Here is a 20,242-nt window from a genome sequence, read left to right as displayed (position 1 = left end):
GCCATATCCAGCTTTGTCTAAATCTCAAACTATCATGGTAACGATGTGGTAATAGCATTCTTTCATAAGAAAGAGTTATTTCCTCAACTCTGATATTTTTGAAGGATTTTATTTGTTTTGGACATGTTTTTCAAATGATTGAAATACATTTTAACTTGGATTTCAGCTGAGGCTGCAAACAAGGTTTAGTGCATTTGTCTATTTGCATGATTTTTTTTTTTTTTATCTAAAAGGATACTGAAATACATTCATAGCCATCAGTACAATCAAAGCAATTTTTTTCCTGAGTTGTCCTATAAGAATACAGCACATCAGCACATTTCACTGAAATGAGTTTTATGAATGGAATAGATGCACATTAGTAATGTCACATATGAAATTAACTTCGGGGCCAGATACTTAGCCTGTGTACATTGGTGTAGGACCACAATCATCATGCTATTATGCTGATTTACACTTGCTAAGGATCTGGGCACGATTCTTTGCCAGTTTTTGCTTAATCTACATATTGGAAAAAGCAGTGTTTGAGAATTATATTTCTAGTGTATTCAATTGGAAGAGAATAGTATTGAACATGTTGGGGGGGCTATTGATTACAGAATGTAGTATCAATACAACTTAATTTTTGCAACATGACAAGGCCCCATTGTGGGATGAAGGCCCAAAATGGGGAGCACTAGAAGACGTTACAGAAGTCTTACAGTGATGTGCATTTAATTAATCATATTTCTTTCTAATCTCAGTTTTTAGAAATGTTGTAGTCGTGTTGTAAATAATTTAAAATACCAGTTTGTTCAAGACAGATAATTGTATGTTGAGTGCAGGATACCTGAGGCAGGTGTTTGTAGCTTTATATTCAGCTTATATATCCCATGGACAGGAAGAGACCCTTTTCACCATTCAGGCAATAGGAGAAGACAGAAGAGCTCCAAAATGACCCCCTTTTCGTCCTACTGTGATGAGAAATTGTGCAAGAACTAGGGTAGGTAGGCTGTTCACACCGTTTCAAACCCACTCAGACATTTTGGTGGTGGTTGGGTTGCATCATGCCTAGAAGAGTTGTGAAAATAAGAGCAGAGAGAAAAAAATCCCTTAAGGAATAAATGTGTGAAAATGAAGGAAAGACAATGTTGAAAACAAATACAAAGAAATAAGGGGATGGTGGAGGGGAGATAAGTTAGAGAGAGAATATTCCAGCAGAAATGTAGACCATATACCCAACATAGGGCACCTAATTATGCCAATCTAGCTTTTGAGTCACTGTCTTATCTCAGATGCATAGTGCAGGCTTCTTTTTTAGTCTGAAAATGTTTGTTTTTAGAATTGAATCACACTTTGTATATATAAGAGAGCAAACACTGGTTTGAATTATAGGAGAAATGTTTGTGTATGCAAACTAATTTCCAGAGACTTCAAAATAATGGAAACAGTTCCCAAAGCCCTTGACTTATTGAGGTTCATCCACTGTAGTGTAAAGATTAAATTGGATAATGTAATAACGTACAATGAATTATTCTGAAGATCCCTTCTATGCCACTGTTGTTAAATATCTAAAATAGAGGTAGGCTAATAATAGTCCCTTTCTATATCTGGATTAGAGACAAGTTAGCTAGCAAGCCTTTTTCTCAGAATAGCTGCACTCCTATGGGTATTCCAAACAGCTGTTCTGTGGTGTCATCACTAGAGGTTCCTACTCCAAAAGCCACTGCCTAATGATCAACTTCCTCTTATTTCAGCAACCACCAAGTTTTGGGTTCTCTGACTGTGGATATTTTGGAACATTGATCAGTCTCACAGAGAGAGAATATTTGTGCCAGATTGTTAATTTAATTTCTATATTTTATTTACATACCAAGAAAAAAAAAACAAAGAATGGGATTTTAAATTTTTGTCAAGAAAACAATTTTTCCTATACCAATTTACCAAAGGGAATTTTGCCCTGTTTTATTACTCAATTATTGACTTTGTTTTTGAACATACTGTCACTGAAATGTACAAAATGATTGTAGGCTACATCTTAACAACAGTATGACCTGGTAAGTGGTTATTTTTGATCTAAGTTGCATGAAGACTAACGTGCTAGTGTGCTTGGTGCTGTTACTTCTTTTCCATGTGCATTTTCATAAATTAAAGAACTGGAAGGGACCTTGAAAGGTCATCAAGTCCAGCCCCCTGCCTTCACTAGCAGGACCAAGTACTGATTTTGCCCCAGATCCCTAAATGGCCCCCTCAAGGATTGAACTCACAACCCTGGGTTTAGCAGGCCAATGCTCAAACCACTGAGCTATCTGCCCCCTCCCCATTTCATATATTGTAAATTTTAAAGCTTAAGCTCAAGGACTCCATCATTAAAATGCAATTACCTTTTGATAATCAGCCTTGGTTGGCCCTATTTCAAGCATCTAGTATAAATAGGATTGTAAATTAAGACTTGTATGTAATCAGTGGGGCAGATGGCATTGGTCTACCAGTAGGTGGTGTATGGTAGGCATTCTGTAGGTTAGAGGTCTGAAAATCTCAGGTTACTCAGCCATATTTGTCAGCTTAACACCAGCAGAGTCCTTTTATCAAATGGCTATAGTGAAACCTTGATATGTTATGTTTTTGTACAGCTTTCACTTCCTCTCCATACTTAGCATTCAACGTGTACTTTGGTTAAACATTGACCTAAATTGACTTAGTATAATTTCTACTATATGAAAGACTTCAACATACATACCTTCACTAGATTACTGTATATTCTAATGATTTACCACACTGACATGTAGATTTAATAATAATAATCTGAAATAGGTATCCTAATAGTATTAAAAATTAAGTTCCAAAATCCTTAATTGTCTCAAGATTTTAGGCAATTTTTGCAATGTTATTGCAAATTTTAAACTTGTACTATTGGTGATAATTTTAATAACGTTTTACACAAAGGGAAAGCGCAGTAAATAATGGTTTGGTAACTGCTGTTCATAGGTAAGTATTCCTACACTTTATCTACTCTTGATTTTAAATCATCTTTCTAGGTTGTTACCAACCTGACTCTGCATTGTTTAACAAATCTAGGTTTGACTATTTATGAGCTGAGGCGGGCAGCTGTTCCCACTTCTTTATTTAAATAGAAATATCAACTTTTCTGATAACTATGATCAAGATCCCTAGTAATGCAGTTACCTTTATAGATAATTGTAGATAAGTAATCTCTCCTACCTCACTGTAATATTTCTAATATAGACTTCTGTCTAGCACTTCATCTAAGTATCTTGTCACAACACTACATAAATTCAGATTTATGTCAATTAATAAAATTACTACAGGCTTCTAGTATTCAATTAGGTTACCAGGTAAACAAAACAGTTGTAGGGACATTTTGAAGAGCTGCAAGGAGAATGTACAGCTTGTTTAGTCTTTAGAAGATTTAGTTAATGAGTCTAGTGCTATAGGGCTTCTGATACCTGATTGTGGCCTCTGGTTGCTACCACAGTACAAATAAAAATAATAATTACTATGATTGTGCATGTTTGTGGCTGTCTTTATGAGAGCGGAAAGTTAATATTTCTTGCAAAAACATTCCTCAGTACAAGAATGTTCAGACTAAACTTCGTAAGGACAAAATATTTCTATTGGTTTGTTGACAATAGCAAACATTGATGCATGTAATTGCAGTTATATGATAAAAGTCCATTTGATGTGTCAGACATTAATAGGTTTTCTGGATCAAATACTGACTAAGGAAAAAGTATGTTGGAATTTTCCTTGACAAACACAGCTTAATGAAATCCATTGATCAAAATAGTCTGAAAAGTACCTATTATACCTCTTTTTTTTTTTTCTTAAAAAAGACCAAGGAATTTATTGAACCTATTTTTTTTCTTGATAATTTATTTAAACCACAATGAGACTATTGTGTTTAAAAGAAGTAAAAACCTTTCAGTGAGTTTGGGAAGAACAGCCAACATATACCTGGCTTTCCTTACTTGTCTAAAAGTGTCTCCTGCTTCATGGCTGCTATCATGAATGTCAATGAAATCTTTACTGGGGGCTACATCTTCCCAAATATTTTCTTTCAAGTATGTTGATACTCACAACTTTTAATGACAAATGTTTAAATTGACAGTTTTTTCATATCTCTTCTACATGACTAGTGTAGAAATACCACAGTGAGATTTAATTTCGTCAAAAAGGTTCATAGCTTAACTGTCATTGTTCTATATCAATGGTTTTCAATCTTTTCTGATTTGCAGCCCCTTAAAAAATGTCAAATGGCGGGGCAGACCCCTTTGGAAATCTTAGACATAGTGTGTGGGCCCACACGGGTCCATGGACCACAGGTTGAAAACTACTGTTCTATGGTAATACTAATGTTTAATTTTATTGTACCTAGAATATGCTATGTGCCAATCAAAGACAGAAAGACAGCATCTCTCATACATTATACTTATTGTTACCTTGATCACATTAATATCCTAGTCTTTGCTGTATATCTACAAATGAGCCAGCTGGTTGTGTAAGTCGTTTGCATCTAGCATTCTGTTGCTTGAGGTTCCCAGGAAACCTCTACTGTAATTTACCATTGAATCAAGTACCTAAGTTTGGGGAATTCCCAGGAAACCTCTACTGTAATTTACCATTGAATCAAGTACCTAAGTTTGGGGAATTTTTTAACAATTACATTTGTGTGCGTTACATATTTTGGTTGATCAGGTAGTTACAGATGTTTATCAATAACAATATGGTGCAGCATGTCATGAGGTTGATTTTAAAGTACAAGCCCAGCTGTTTATGAAGTTGCTTGCTGTTATTTTTTTTTATTTTTTTTGAACACTTGCTTAATATACTTTACTCTATGCCTTAAGTGCATATAATTCTCTCAGACCTCCCATGCTGTTAAATGTATTGGTAGAATGGTGGCTTGCAAAGCAGGTCACTCACCCCTAAAAAAGACACTTTCCGGTCACAACATATAACCTGTAGTATAAGAACAGCTGTGGGATGTGATTCTAAAAATGAGTGTCCTCTGGGTTTTTTCCACATTTTATTTTCAAGAGACCAGCTGTAATATGAAAGAAATACTAATTTTTCTTTTTTTTTACTTTTTTTAAAATAGATCAAAAAATATTTTGAACTTGAACCACTTGCACGAGGAAAGCGCTGGATTCTTAAACCCTGCTCCCTGGATGATATGGAAGCAGTAAAAGACAGCTTCACCCTTCTGATCAATTTGCTAGAAGAGAGAGAGCTTGAGCCTTCAAGAATGTGAAAAGCTAGGAAAGAGGACTGCCTCTCCAATCATCGTTGTACCTGTTTATTCTGCTTAATTATGATTTGGTATCAAGACTGCGTTACAGCTTACAGTCAATATAAACTTTCATTTAGTGCAGAAGAGCTGTTTGTTAAAATAAATGTAAATTGGGTATATGAGTATTCCAGTTAAGTCATCACACTACTGAAATATAGGGAGTTACTCTTTGTTTACCACTAATTCTGTTCACTGCATGTTTTCTCCCTGCATTATCATAAAAATATACTTGATATGGAATTCTGCATGCACAAAGTCACAGTCTGTAAAGGTTTGAAAAAAAATACCACCAACTATGTTTTCTGAAAAGTAAGTGTCATAAGAATTTGTGGATATTACTTTGTGTGTTAGTCCTTGGGGTCAGCAAACTAGCTATCTGGAAAGGACGGCCATTGAGAGTACCCGTAAATCAGCTTACAAGCAAGGCAATGTCTTGATGCAAAGTCTAGTCTGAAGTCTTACTGAATGAAAATACAAATACCTTGCTGGTTGATTACTATTCTAATTCTTAACCTTTTCAAAGGCACAAGCAGTGAAGTTAGTGGGAGTGAGGGGAAATAAGACACAAACACAACCTGTGCACATATCAGCATTTGCTATGGACTTTGGATTATCTGGAATATAAAAAGTAGCTTGCATAAAATTGCAGATACAACTTAAGTAGATAATATTTTTTTAAATGAAATAGGTTGAATAAAATAAAGTTTACCAGTTTTTTTTTAGTGACTATGATTAAAGAGCAGCAAGAGTATATGTATTTTAACTCAGATGTGGATGCAGGCTGGATAAATAGCATGAAGTGTGACATTTAAATTAAGAAATCTCCTGTATCTCTCACTCAAAGTAGTATTGTTATCACAACTGTGCTCCTGCCTCTATACTATAATTAAGGGTCTGCCAATATCTCTGTTATAAACCCCTATTTTCAGGACTTTAAAAAATGCCTTCAGAAATTTGCTGAGGACTAAATGTTAGTAAAAAGTTTATTAATCCGAACCAAAGTTTTGCACAAATTTGGAAAAACTCCATTCAGTTCTAGGAATGCAATACATATTCCACCCCTTAGCCCCAGTCACCCCAGGTTTGCAGCGTTTGCATGCCTTTTGGCAGTTTTAAAATTATATAAATCAGTTTGGTTTTCAAATGAGCTTCTCAGTTCATTGGTTCATAATAAAACCAGATATCACAACAGGGTGTAGAAATCAGTAGATGTTTGATACATATCTTGGTTGTTGTGCCTCGTCCAGTTAGCTGCCCACATGCACCAGTATCCTGCTTGATGCATACCCTGCAATGGCATATTGAGGGTATAGAAATCCATCTTGATTCTGAGTTTCAGGTTTTGAAAAATCTTCTTAAAAACCTACTTTTCAGAGCTTTATGCAACATGTCTTTTCACTCTGAAAGTTCATTTCTTTAAGTTTATTATAGTTTATAGTTAGTTTGAGGATAAGAAAAAATAGTGAGGGAGAGCCTATAAAACCTGGTTCTCTATTTGTAATGTACTCTTTGTTAAATTAACTGGTTTCTATAACTTTTACCTTTTTAAGTTTCCTTGAACTATTTGGATCACTTCTTCCCTCACTTGTGAACTTCCCTGAGTCCCACTTCAATATAAGTGTGTAGCCTGGTAGAGGCTTCTTCAACTCACTTCCTATAATCAAAACTAAACCGGGGTTCCTGAGTCGCTTCTGAATTAATTGTGTAATAGAAACTGAGAGCTGAAAGTGACCAAAGTGCTAGAATCTCCTGGCTAGAGAGCATCTGGGATCACTGACCCTTTCCTCTTCCTCTCTTCCCCTATCTTTGTATTTCTTACCCATGTGCTGCCCCAAGGCACCTCTTCTGCAGATACTCAGGAACTTAAACTGTTCATATTACTCAAAACCAGCTCCCAACTCTCCTTCTATGAATTGGAAGCACACTTGCTGCCCCTCAGGTATTGCTATGTACCTTGAGTGGGCTCCCTTCATCTGAACTAAATAGGAATTGGGATCTAATTTAGAGCTTCCAATTCACTCTTTCAGATAACACAAACAATTTAAAGTTCTCAGGCATCTGCAAAAGAAGCTGTTTGGAGGAGGATGAGAGTAATAAGGGGAAGCAGGCTGCATGCAAAAGGGAAGCCTGCTCTGGGGGCAAGAGGAAGGGAAAAGGTAGCATTGTAAACTTTAGCTGCTTTTCAGTTTAAAATTAGAGGATGGGAGGAACAATCTTTTTACTATTTTCTGCCCTGTGGCCCATATTAGATGTAATTAATCAAATTCACAACAGGTGTAGATGAGACCAACTCCACTTACTTCTTATTAATTTACACCAACAGTGAATTTGGTGGAAAGGTCATGGGGGGTTGATATTAGTTTGGTCATGAGATCTCAACTATGCACTGTTGGAAAGTGCTACATAGCAGTGACATCAAGAAGGCCCAACTAGCCAATCAGAATGTGGCTTTAGCCATACTCTCTTATACAGTATATTAGGACCTTTTGATGTTTAATTATTTTCTTTAGGAAAATGTCAGCTGCACAGGATCAGTGAAATTTTTTTGTAATGATTTTCAATGTGCATATTCTTAGTAATCGCTCTATACTACAGGTTGAAACAATACCTCATAACTGTTTAAGGATTCAAGAAAGGTGTTTAACATTACTTTGAATGTGGTTCTGTCTGTGAATGGATTATAATGGATTTGTAGATTTTAAATGTTTAAACACTTTCACCTTTTTTATGGAGGGATTAAAAAATGCATAGCCATTCATGTCACATTTTCTTTGTCTAAAGTGTTCTTGAATATTCTTAATACAGAATCTGTGAACACCACACAATTTTTATTCAGATGACCAATCTCAATTACTGTTTTCTCTTCCTGTGCATTTGTTTAGATTAAATAAATTCAATCACTAGGAACTAGCTACTTTCCATGCAACGTCATTAAACAGTGAATATTGTCTTTTTAAAAAAAAAGATATTGTGGTTTAATGTTCTTTAGCCATCTGTTAAATTACTTTCTGGGTGTGTGTTTTTGTGTGTGTGTGGATGTGCCCACACTGGGCGGCTTCTCAGACCTATGTCTGTCTGCAGTATTTCAGCAGTCAGAATAAAAACATTATCAATCAGTATCCAACAACAGCTGTTTTTGACATGCTTCTGTCTGACGCCTAATGTTTTACAACTGTCCTCCTTTGTCTAGCAGTTCTGAGCTGGTCATCTTGTTGCTTCCATGTTCTGTCCTGTACTTGTACTAACAGAATTTGCTGTGGTTTTGGAAATCCTTGTTAGTGTTTTTGATAGTCTTTCTTGCTGTATAATGTGCTATGTGTCTTAGTTTGCATATTCAGATGTGCTATACAGAAATCTGTGATGTATTATTTCATTTAGTTTCTGGCGTTTCATTATATTTATAGAAGTTACAGATTTTTGTACCTTATTAGCTACTACTGTTGCCTTTTTGTAATGGCAATTAATTTATATTACAAAACTTTGTATTTTTTCTGTAATTGAGTATTGGTTGATAGTTAAATGTCATATTATACTGACTTTATACTAAAAATACATCGTCTATACTTAGTAGTTGACCCATTCATGTAGGCAACTGCAAGACCAGAGGAACTTGTACTGTCTGATTTATACATGATTTCCACGATCAAAATATGAAAATAAACACTGAGTAGAACTGAAGTGGTAAGCTTGAATCTTTTCAATGTTAATTTTTAGAAGTACATTTTTCACTACCTTGAAACAGATTTTCAAAATATGTACTTTTGGGTCAAAACAAATGATTAATTTGGAATAATATGACATATCTATGCATAACATAAATATTCAATTGGTATTTCTAGCTGGTTTATATTCTTAATGAGTTTTCCTATTTCAGAAATATTTTTAAAATATACTGTAGAATTATTGCAGGACTACAAATGGAAATGATTCCTAGTAATTACTTCTGAAGCTCAGATTGAAAAACAAATACTAAGCAAGTAAAGATTTTAAATAGAACTGCCACATTACTATATGATGCATGTACTGAGGGGAACCCCTTCAAAGTGTAAACAAATAAACTTATTCAAAGGAATGCAATTGAAGACAAATAACTCTCAAGACAGTTTTGGACTCCAGTGCAACATTATCTTGTCTCATACTGTTTGAGTATACAAAATGCCAGCAAAACAAAGCTGTTAAGCAACTGATTGAGATACAGCATTGGTCAGGCTGGCTGCACATTCCTGGTTTGGTTGCCAAAGTAGGCAGTTATAGCTATCAAGACTAGGATGGAATTAGAAGATTTGACAACTAATAGTATTTTCTTCATGCTTTGTTTTCATATTCATAGATGAATGGAAATCTAATAATCATGCGTCATTTAATAGAACTTTAAAGAATTTTCGTTTGGTTATTAGCCCCTTGACCTGATAGTACAAACAGATTAGAACATGTGTGTGTCTGGAGTACTGCGTTAGCCAGCAAAACCACTAGATTAACAATGGGGGAGGGAGAGAGTGCATTATCCCATGCAAAAACACAAGGTCTCTATCCCTCAACCACAGCCTGAAGTTGGACTGGACCTTGAAAGGCAGATAGGGCCACTGCGCTCTGTTACATGTGGTGATAGAGGACACCATTTCCTTTCCCAACCTCATAAACCACCATGTAAAATGAATAACTTCCATCTACTGTATGGGTTGGTGTGAAGATCAGGCTAGATTTAGCTAACCGTTATGAGACTGCTGAGCTCCATTATGGCTACATTTAATATAAATTACAATTATAACAATAAGAAAAGAAAAAAAGCATTGTCTCCAATGCAGGATTCACAGAAGTTCATATAAAAATGTAACATTTGTTTCTTGATAGCTTTGCGTGGGAAATATGCAGAGCAATCTTTGTAAAATATGAATTTGCAATGAGTACACTGATTTCCTCCACTTACTGTAACTCGTACAAATGTCCTTGCTTTTACAGTCCAGAAAGGGACAGAGTCAAATGAAAACACAAAACCCTTTTCAAGTAAGAAAAGGGCATGACAATGGACGGGAGTGTTCTTAATCATTTGGTTGGCAAGCCTAGCAATGTGTAAATCAGAAACACTTCAGAAATTCTATTCAGCAAAGCAGCCAAAGGTTTGGAATATTTAGAGAAAACTAACTAGGAATTTGGGGGTGCAGAAGAGGGGTGATGTCTGGTTCATATCATTAACTTGTTGCTACTATGGAAATAGAGTGAAATATTGTCCAAATATATCCTATTTTATAAGGAGGATCTTTGTAATTGTAGGCCTAACATTTTATACATTAGAAATTGGAAGTTTTACACGAGGAAAATATTATTTTCCTAATTTATTGAAACTTGCTCACCTACTACTACACTGATACATGAATCATGAAGATTTTGTATACATTTTGTGAAAGAAAACAATTGCATAATTAATTTGATTCCAATATTAAAATGCATTATATATTAAAAAATAAAACTAATGACAAAGAATTATCTTTATCCTTTTACATCCGCCTATTTAAACTGGGGGTGGGGAGGAAATAGTCCATCTCTATTACTATGAAACATATGTTGAATCATTACATTTGAACAGGCAATGGAAAGAATGTGCATCTATTAAACAAAACAATGTAAAAATCATATATTTGTAAATTTGCTATAAGGGATTTCACACAGTTTAGAGCCATATTTACCTTGAGATACCACACAAGATTGGTTTTACTTTTTGTTATCCGTTATTAATGGGTGGAATGCTGAATCATGGAAATCCCAAGAGAAGGATTCTTGTACAGTAGAAATAGTATCAATACCCTGCCTCATCACAAAGAAGTTTGCAGAATGGCAGAGTAGAGCTGCAGCATGACTTGCATACACAGCCATAAAAAACAAACCTGGATTTAAAGCTAATCACCCAGCAGAGTAGCTAGTATTTTAACAATGTGGCAGTATTGGATTTGCAAGGTTGATGATTTTTCAGGATCAAAAAGGCATTTCTTTATCATTTTATTGTAAATGCCATTTGGGGCCTGTCAACTTTGACATGGTCCTTATAAAATAACAGTTCATGCTGTGAATTGGGATTGGAACTCAATTTCTATACAAGTATTTCTAAATCCATTTCTCATCAGTGACATGCTAACTTCCTGAACTTCTTGAGGTCTTAGCTCTACCCTCCAAAACATAATGCACATCTGCATGTTTTTCAGAACTAACTACTGTCCTCACACACACAAGTGCGATAGCTGCTATACACAAGATAAGTGATTAACACCAGGGATCTAGGTAGGATCAAGCCCCCAAATTAACTCTTGATCCCAATTTTAAGAAAATTGTGGTGTAGTTTTCTAGTTTGTTTTGAAAGGACAAGTTTACATTATTAACAAAACTACATCAATGCTATTTCATTAAAACACAAACACTACCTCTTTAGGGAACCCACCTGCATTTCAATATGTGAAGGGGACTGACCCTATTGTTGTGCTTGTAATTTAGGCTGTCTAAACCTACTGTATTTGTGGAATTGCTTTTGTGTTTAAGAATATTTAAATGTACATGCAGTCCCTGCATTTCGTTCTGTTGTTCCAAAAAGAAAAAGCTTGATAGACATTGACTGCTAAAAAGGTAAATCAACAGAATAACAATCTTTTTCTTAATCAACTATTACTAAAATGCAGTGCATGCTAACCAGAAAGACTTATTCCTCCTTGGTTTACACTTGCTTTTCAATGTTTGCTCTCCCCAAGGTCAGTGGCACCAGTGCTAATTAAAGTAGCTAATCATACTTTGGAAGATAGTATGTCTTTTGTACCAAGCTGCCCAGATGTCACTATGCAGAATAGTTCATTGTTTGGCCCATTACCTCTATGAGCATGACCTTTTGTTTACAGTAAATACAGTACCATAAGCCTGGTAAAGTCATCACATACATTAAAGGTATTAGGCATGTTTATCTCACATTCCTATCTATTAGCTTCTTCCACAATTAACATGAGCCACAGCTGAAAAAATAATTCAAGCTGAAAGTGATAAACGGGGTGAAATTGTCAACCCAGGAAATGGCAATAATACTTATAAACGATATTACAAACAAATGTTTAAAGGTACTTGGATATTACTGTTAATTTTATTAATCAAGGTGCTTTAATTCAATTCAATTCATATATGAATGAAACTCAATACAGTTCAGTATAGAGGTAAACAACTCAATATTTTAGTGAAAAGTTTTTTGTATTGATTGTTTTATATCCTTTTCTGTGATCATCACTGTACAAACTAAGTACCTAATATTCATCCTTGGAAGTCTGTGGCAGAACCAGAAATAATCCCAAATCGCCTAGCTCTGAGTCCTGAGATTGAGCTACGAGATTATCCCCCATCCCTTCCTGCTCTGCATAGACCGTGAAAATAGAATTTCTTAGCTTCCTGCAGGTACTGGCCTCTGTAGCGTGGGCCCAACCTCTGAGATTATGAACTGAATTCTTCCACTGTTCAGGATGTATGGATCTGCTGAGGTTTGGGTTCAGGCACATCTCTACTGAGACACGATGGCAACATGAGAGCTTAGTATAACAGATTGTAAATAAGCTTCTTGCCTGCTCTTAAAACTTGCTTTAACCTCAAAGGATCTTTAATATTGAGACTTCATGATCCTTTGGTATGCTTAGACATTATTATTAATCTATTGACCAGGCTGTTAAAGAAATCACATACTGTGGAGGAGAACAAGAATATTTTTGTTATTTCTCCTATAAAGGCAGTAAGAAATAATCCAGCACAGCTGTTTTGGTGAGCGGGTAGGTGGTCTGCTGATTCCTGCTATGCTGGTAGTTCATGAGAGTTTCAGCAGTCACTGTGTTGCTTTTACCTTTTCATGTCAGTCAAATCAACCAGAACAGAAGAAAAACTCTGCCTCATTTGAGACTGGCCTTTTATTTTCTGAGATCCAGGTGGTGGTGGTGCTACGTAGGTTCAACCAGATGATTTTTGGGAATGATCTCATATTTTACCTGGCTACTTAAAGCTAAGTCCATTGATGATAGGTATTTTCAGTTACTTTCTTTACCTTCAATTCCTGTCCATACTTGAATGTTCAGAAGTATGGCTCTTCCTTTTATAAAAGTACTCTCAATAGTAACACCTTCACATACTATTTCTTCTCTGTAATCATCCGAGGGGGAGGATTCCTAAAGGAGAAGGTGGCTAGACAGCTCCAAATATGCCTGGATAAGATTAGATTTATTTTTTATTCATTCATTTGTCCCTCTCCCAAAGGACTGCTTAACTGGGAACAGAAGAGATACCACCCAACTCCCTCCAACAAAATTAACCAGCAGAAAATTAATAGATGTCCATGCTATCTGCTCCATCCCTGAGAGGAGAGGACTAGGAACAAGCCTCAATATAACTGCTTATCATGGGATGGCTATAGAGTAAGTAACACTCCTGCCTAAAATGGCATCCTTGATATGGGAGGAGGGGACAGGTGGTGGCGGAGACTCCAAGAGACATTAAAGTCCACCTTTCAATCAAAATGAGCTATTACTGACCCAAGAATAGGGCTATGGGAGATAAGAGCACAAGGAGCTTCTATTAGACTTGCTGGGCTGAGGTCCTCAGTGCAGAAATGCAGGCCTTGGAGAGATCAACCACCACTACAGATCCTATTGAAAAGACTGCTGAAAGGGATCGGCTGAAGAAAGAGGCCCAGCTGGGTCAGAACAGGAGGAGAGGGCATCAACAGCTATACCCCAAAATAGTCTGAAAGTTTATTTTCTTTTGTGGGGGAGGATCTGCTTGAGACATTAGTAGCATGCTCCTTGCCCTTTGCATAGAAAAAGCACTAAGTGGATAAGTCGATCAGCAAAGGGAACACAGGGCACCTGCTGTGGATACTTGACTTCAGCACAACAGGGTAAGATGCTTGTGAAACACAGACCACGATTCTGAATTACATGTAACATCTACAGTCTAAGGAAACGACAAACCCCATATCCTCTGGCATTAAGATATGGAAAAGGAAAAAGTTCCAATGGCCGCATGTCTTCAAACCTGACATATTGAGCTACTTTTTAATTTGACTATTTGTCCAAATAGGTGTAAATTTGGCAGGTGGTTAATACATTTGAATGTATTATCTGATACTCATATTTTGAAGGCAATCAAGAATACACAAATTCAAGCCCTTTGAATGAGAGTGGATTCATGTACAAATTGATTCTAAATCAAGGAATCATCACATTCCAGTTCAGTATGCAAGTGAGGCAGCTAGAGCATATTGTAAAGAAGTATGATCTGAGACTCTCTGCTCTGTGTCCCCTCCATGGGTGACCCTTTATGAAATGTCTCCCAAGTATCAGGCAGTTATGTTTGAATGAGAGACATTTGGCTGAATGTCATCCTGAATAAGCTCAATGCAGTGCTCATAGATCAAAGGAAATGGTTGGAAGAACTTGCACACAGTTCATGTACTGCCATTATTTAGGAGTGAGGTTCTTGCTCATATAACAGAGCCATAACTTTAAGTACTGTTCTGGTCAGAAAGTAGCTCTGTAAAATAGCATCATCTTCATTAGAACTGTTCCCTGTGTATTCAGTTATGTATGCTCATTTCTGTGATTAAAACAGCCTCTTCAACTATATACCCCTATTAGTACTGCAGAGCCAACACTGCTAGAGAGAGTGGTCTGTATTCTAGTCCTCCCTGGGTATTGAGCCCTATTTGGTGTAATAATGTGTAATACTAGAGACTGTGGTGGGAAGAGTGATACAAAATCTTCTGCGACATTCTGAACACAAGTGGTTCAAATTGTCTTAAGTTCTGAAATGCAGTGGGATATTGATGATATATTTGAATTCTATATTAAATGTGAATAGAAACAGCCTTTGGAGCATGTGAAGCTAGTGCTGGCAATCCTGTTCCCCAGAGACCGTATGATTTAATGCAGAAAGTACAAAACTAAACAAGGGACTCCTGAATTCTCATCCCAACTCTAACCCTTACTTCCTAGATGGCCCTAGCTTTTCTATGTATAAAATGGATTTACTGTTGCTTACATAGATTATAGGGCTCTAATGGTGATTCATTTGTTAACCTTTGTAAAGTTTTGTATAAATGCTGAAATGTACCTGAATGCACACTCAACACTCCCAGTGGCTTGGGGGCTCCCACCCCTAAACAATAATCTATAATCTAAAACCTTGTATACTGTTCATTTTGCGCACACACGGGCACTACGTCTCCTGCAGAGACAGGTTGTCAGTGACCTATGAGCCTACTTTTTCTCTCTCAAAAAAAAAAAAAAAAAAAAATTGGTAGCTAATATGGAAATTAGAATTCTCATATTTCAACCAATCAAGTTTTAGAAAACATATGATCTGTTTTAAATGTTGATAACTAATCTTGTTATTAGTTTTGGACTAATTTTCAGCCAACCAAACCTGAAAGTGAATAATTTGTGTAAATTAACTTTCTGATATTGCTATGAACTGTGTATCTCAACAAGGCTCTTCCTCAAAAAGCGTTATTGCTAACCAGCCAGCTCTGGAATCATCAACTCTCCTGGGGTTAATATAATGACAAATTAATGTTGCCTCTGTACTTTGTAAAGTTCAGATGAACAAAGTTTGGAAAATTTCATACTTCATTTTGATGTTTTGAACAGTCCTACACTCCTCATTGGAACATTGCAAAGCTGAGCCTTTTAAATAACTTAGCACATTATGCAGTACCCTATTCAAACTAACCTCATTCAATGCCAAGGTGACCTGATTTTAATTCTCTTAAAAAAAAGATTGAAATCTGTATAAGATTTTCTTTTCACAATCAAAATTTATTTTTTCATGTTTGTATGAGTGGAATTGTTACCTATTCAGTCAATAAGAAGGTGCATGTTATTTGGTCAGTCTTCGTTATTGGGGGTGGAGGGAGAAGGACTGACTACTTTTTTTCATTTACTGTGTATTATCCTGGAATATCAAAAGATGTACATGTAAGCTATATTCTTTGAAACAAACTAAGCTGCTCAAAACTGCCTGTCTTAAAATGTTAGCTTTATTTTCAACTAATACAATCTTACATTTTTAATATATATTTAAAAACAAACCAGATGAACTGAATAATGTTCCCTTTTATAACAGCACTTTTACTCCAGCAGGAGATCCCAAAGTCCGTTATAAGCAATAAGATGCAGCTGCCAATCGGTGCCATACACTACAGAGATTTAGGGGGGAAGCGAAGAATAACTTCAGTTGTAACAAGTGATTTTAGGTTGGCAGAATTGATTTACCTAAATTAGGGCATAGCCAGGATTTCAGATTACCATCCCAACTATTTTCAAATTTTCTTGAGGTCATTAATGACCACAAGTTGTTCAGATTTCAATTTCACATCTCATCCAAAGGACCTAAAATAGCTGGGTTGATGCCTAACTACTGAAGAGGAGGTGACTGCTGCTCTGACTGCTCATCCATGCCAACCATTCTCCATTTCCGTTATGCAGCAATAGTATTCCACAAATAGATATTTGGTGCCAAAATTAAAGAAAGTTACACCAGTGAAATAGTAGAAGTCACTGGCCAGACATTTACAGGCAGGATTTGCTGAAGTGATAAACCAGTTTTTGACTGGAGTATCTTCTTCCATAGCTGCTGAGAAAAGAATTCCTTATTTGTACTAGCTCATTCAAATTTGAGTAAAACAATTGGCAGTGTAAAAAAGGCAGGAAAGCTAGCTTTCCTCTTCCAAGCAACGAACAAAAACCACTCAGCAGATAAAATATCCTGTTCTAGAAAACCTGGTGGACCCATTGATATACACAAATCTGCACAGTTCTCAGTTATAAATCTAAGGTATTAAGATTTGGAGCCTACCATCAGTCCAAGCAGTTATCAGATTTCCCCATCCGATTTTATTTCTACGGTTTAAAAAAACAGAAAATGTGGCTGTGTACTCCATGTGGCATTAACTGAACAGTGATGATAAATCCACAAATTTCTGAATCATAACAATGGTTCAATATACTGCAGTGATTTTTTTTCCTTACATGTATTTTAATGAGGAAGAAGAATTTGCCTTGCAGCAATTGTTTGTAAGGCAATGCAAACACAAGTTTTTTAATTTTGTCTTTAACCAGCGTTTTAAAATAATTGATTTTTAACTGCTGTGTTTGATACTGATGTAGCTCAATGTGAGGATTTTTGTACTTCAGAACTAGCAGAGATGCCAATTCTTGGATCACAGCTTTATAAACTTGTTCAGGAACCATTCTTTGCTCTAATGTTCCTCCATCTCAAACCTGCTTTGTTGCTTGCTCTACATTTGTTACCTAATACTTACCCCTACAAGCCTGCTGAAGCATTCTGCCAGTAAACAGTGTATGCCAGAGCAAACACTAGATGCTTCAAGACATGGGTTCTTCATGCCTTCTAATGAGAAACAAGTTTCAGAACGTTAAAATAACATGCGGTATGCTTTTATTTAATGCAAGTAGATGGAAGTAAAATGTGCTGACCTTTCTACAGTTAGTTTTCTTGTGAACATTGCAAAATGAATGTAAACTCCCTCAGCCCACACAACTTTTCCAGATGTATCATTCTGGTCTCTGGCTAGACAGCTGTAGAGTCAAGTGGGAGTGCAGATAAGCATGCTGTAATGAGATGTAGGCCTCCACGTGGTAAGGTGAGTGGCATAATTTTTTCCTTCTGGGTTGTTTCTTCTGAAAAGAGTTTGTACTTTTAGTCACACATCCATATTTTAAATATCACAATCACATGCTCTAAACACATACTAGCATCATAAATAGGCTCTTATGATCTGTTTCTCTTAAACTTGTACAGCCGGCCTGTGAGTAAAAACCGATACTAACATGGTCCGCACAAATATATTACAACAGATGGACGGGAAAGAGAAGATCTTTTCAATAATATTCTTTACAATGTAGCTTTTTTGTGTATGATTCTTTTTTGGAACATTATTATTCAATAGCTAGAACGTTGTGACATTCATATATAAATCAAAGATTCATTCTTATTTCTGGAAAAGACCCACTCTTACCCTACATTCCCTCATTTAAGTATTTATGGTTGTTAGGTATCCATAGACTACACCCATGCTCTTTCATCACTGAGAATTGATGCACGTAGAAAATCCAGAGGGGAGAATATCATCAAAGGAGCAGCATTATAGCTGTATATAATGCCAATGCACATACTCAAAAAGGCACTTTTGAAACTCTTGTCTTGTATGGAAATAATTAAAATCTCTCAATCACTTTTCAACCTTGGGAGGAAGTTAGTCTGAATTCAGTTAGCAGAATTGCTATTAAGGCAGATATTGGTGTCTGATTGATTTTCTTCCAGAACTGCAGTGTCCACACAGATTTTTTTTTTTTTTAGCCACAACTGGCTTAGGAACTCTCATTATCATAACAATTAAGGGTTTCTTCCAGATAGGAAACTGACTGGTCCTCATTTTCAGCATGGGTGTGGCCCCTGTAGCAAAATACCTGTTCCAAGTCAACTATTAGCTCCTTTAAAAATGATGTCAAAGTCAGCACTCCTTTCTAAGGTGGTAGACCGACTGCGCTGCTCCTCCTTCAGAGGCTTATGGGTCCAGTAGGTTCCCAGATCCATCTGAGGCAAAAGTTTTCTCAGCCCCTAGACTAGAACAATGAGGGGCTAGTAGAACATTGCTACTATCTGTATTCCACAACTATCGGTGAATTGTCCCTCTACAATATCTACACAAGACACAGTATCCAGTGACCTACATTAGATGAAACTGGAAGATAGAAGAGTTGGAGCATTGATAGTCAAAGAACAAATCCAGTCAGTTAATGGCTTAAGGAGTTTGTATAATCCAGTGCTGAATTAGATTCTTCTCAAGCACCAGAGTCTTGTTCTGGAGGCGACCTGGGCTGCAAAATCCTAACCAATCGTCCTTATATGGATAGCGGCCAGCTCACCAACCCAGATTGCCATCAGACCTTCTAATAACGTTGACTGTATCTGAGAAGTACCTGGCTGCTAAAACTCTAAGGAAAATCCAGGTGCAGTCAGATGTGGTAGTAGCTGTTCTGTATGTAGCATTGTCCCTCTGAGTCAGTACAGAATCAATGCCTTAGTATGGTGTTTTAGAAGCACTCTGCTACTAGGGGTATAACAGCAATAATACTGTAGATTATATTTCTATAGCATGTTCCCTCTGAGTATCTCAAACTTCACAGACTATATGAAGCAGGGAGGTATTATTACCCCATGTTTCAGGCAGAGAGCCTGAGGCACCCAGTGATGCTGACTAGTGTGAAAATCACACAGGGAGTCTTGGCAAAGCTGGTATTAGAACCCAGGCTCACTCTCTAATGCCTTAACTATGAGATTATTCCTCTTCCTAAAACCAAGGTTCTTATCCCTTTCCAATAAAACCCATGGTGTGAGGGTGTTAAACTCAGGGTCCCAACCAAATGCAATTGGTTACAATGTACTTTTCATTTCCTGCTATAAGCTATTGTGTGGTGCACTGTTACAAAGCTGCTGCACCTGACTGCAGCTGCATTTCAGAGGTGGGTGAAGTGATCCCTGTAGGTAGCTTGTATTTTAGTGTTTGTAAAGCCCTTCAGGATGAAAGGCACTATATATTTATATGTATTGCTATGTAAGATGTAGCCTTACCTGATATAAACATTGTGTTCATAGGACTCAACTCCCATGCAAGTCATTTAACAGTTGCTTTAGTAAAAGATGTTAATTCTGAGGTGCCTTTTGTCTGAGCTGTCCATAGATCTCAGCTTTTTCTTTTTCTTTTATTATGTACAACAAAGGATCCATTGGACATAGTTTATCTCTTTTAATTTGTAGCAAAACATGCACATTTATCTTAAGAACAATGTGGGCTCAAGCCCAAGGAGCCAGAAAGAAAGGATATCTGTTTGCAATTTAGAAACAGTCGTTTTACGTGTGTTTTGA

At 36.5% G+C, this 20,242-nt stretch overlaps 1 protein-coding gene across 2 annotated transcripts in view; it reads left to right on the top strand.

Moving 5' to 3' along the window:
* ARL15 (ADP ribosylation factor like GTPase 15) overlaps positions 1–8,968 on the top strand; it is a 316,757-nt gene extending 307,789 nt beyond the window's left edge. For both annotated transcript variants that reach the window (XM_034773249.1, XM_034773247.1), the window contains one exon: positions 5,099–8,968. In XM_034773249.1, the coding sequence (XP_034629140.1) occupies positions 5,099–5,251 (153 nt within the window). In that variant the 3' untranslated portion in view covers positions 5,252–8,968. The remainder of the gene's footprint in view (positions 1–5,098) is intronic.
* The last annotated feature ends 11,274 nt before the right edge of the window (positions 8,969–20,242 follow it).

The sequence above is a fragment of the Trachemys scripta genome, chromosome 6 (genome assembly GCF_013100865.1).
Source record: "Trachemys scripta elegans isolate TJP31775 chromosome 6, CAS_Tse_1.0, whole genome shotgun sequence".
NCBI classification, from domain to species: Eukaryota; Metazoa; Chordata; order Testudines; family Emydidae; genus Trachemys; species Trachemys scripta.
This window is presented reverse-complemented; position numbering and strand designations above follow the sequence as displayed.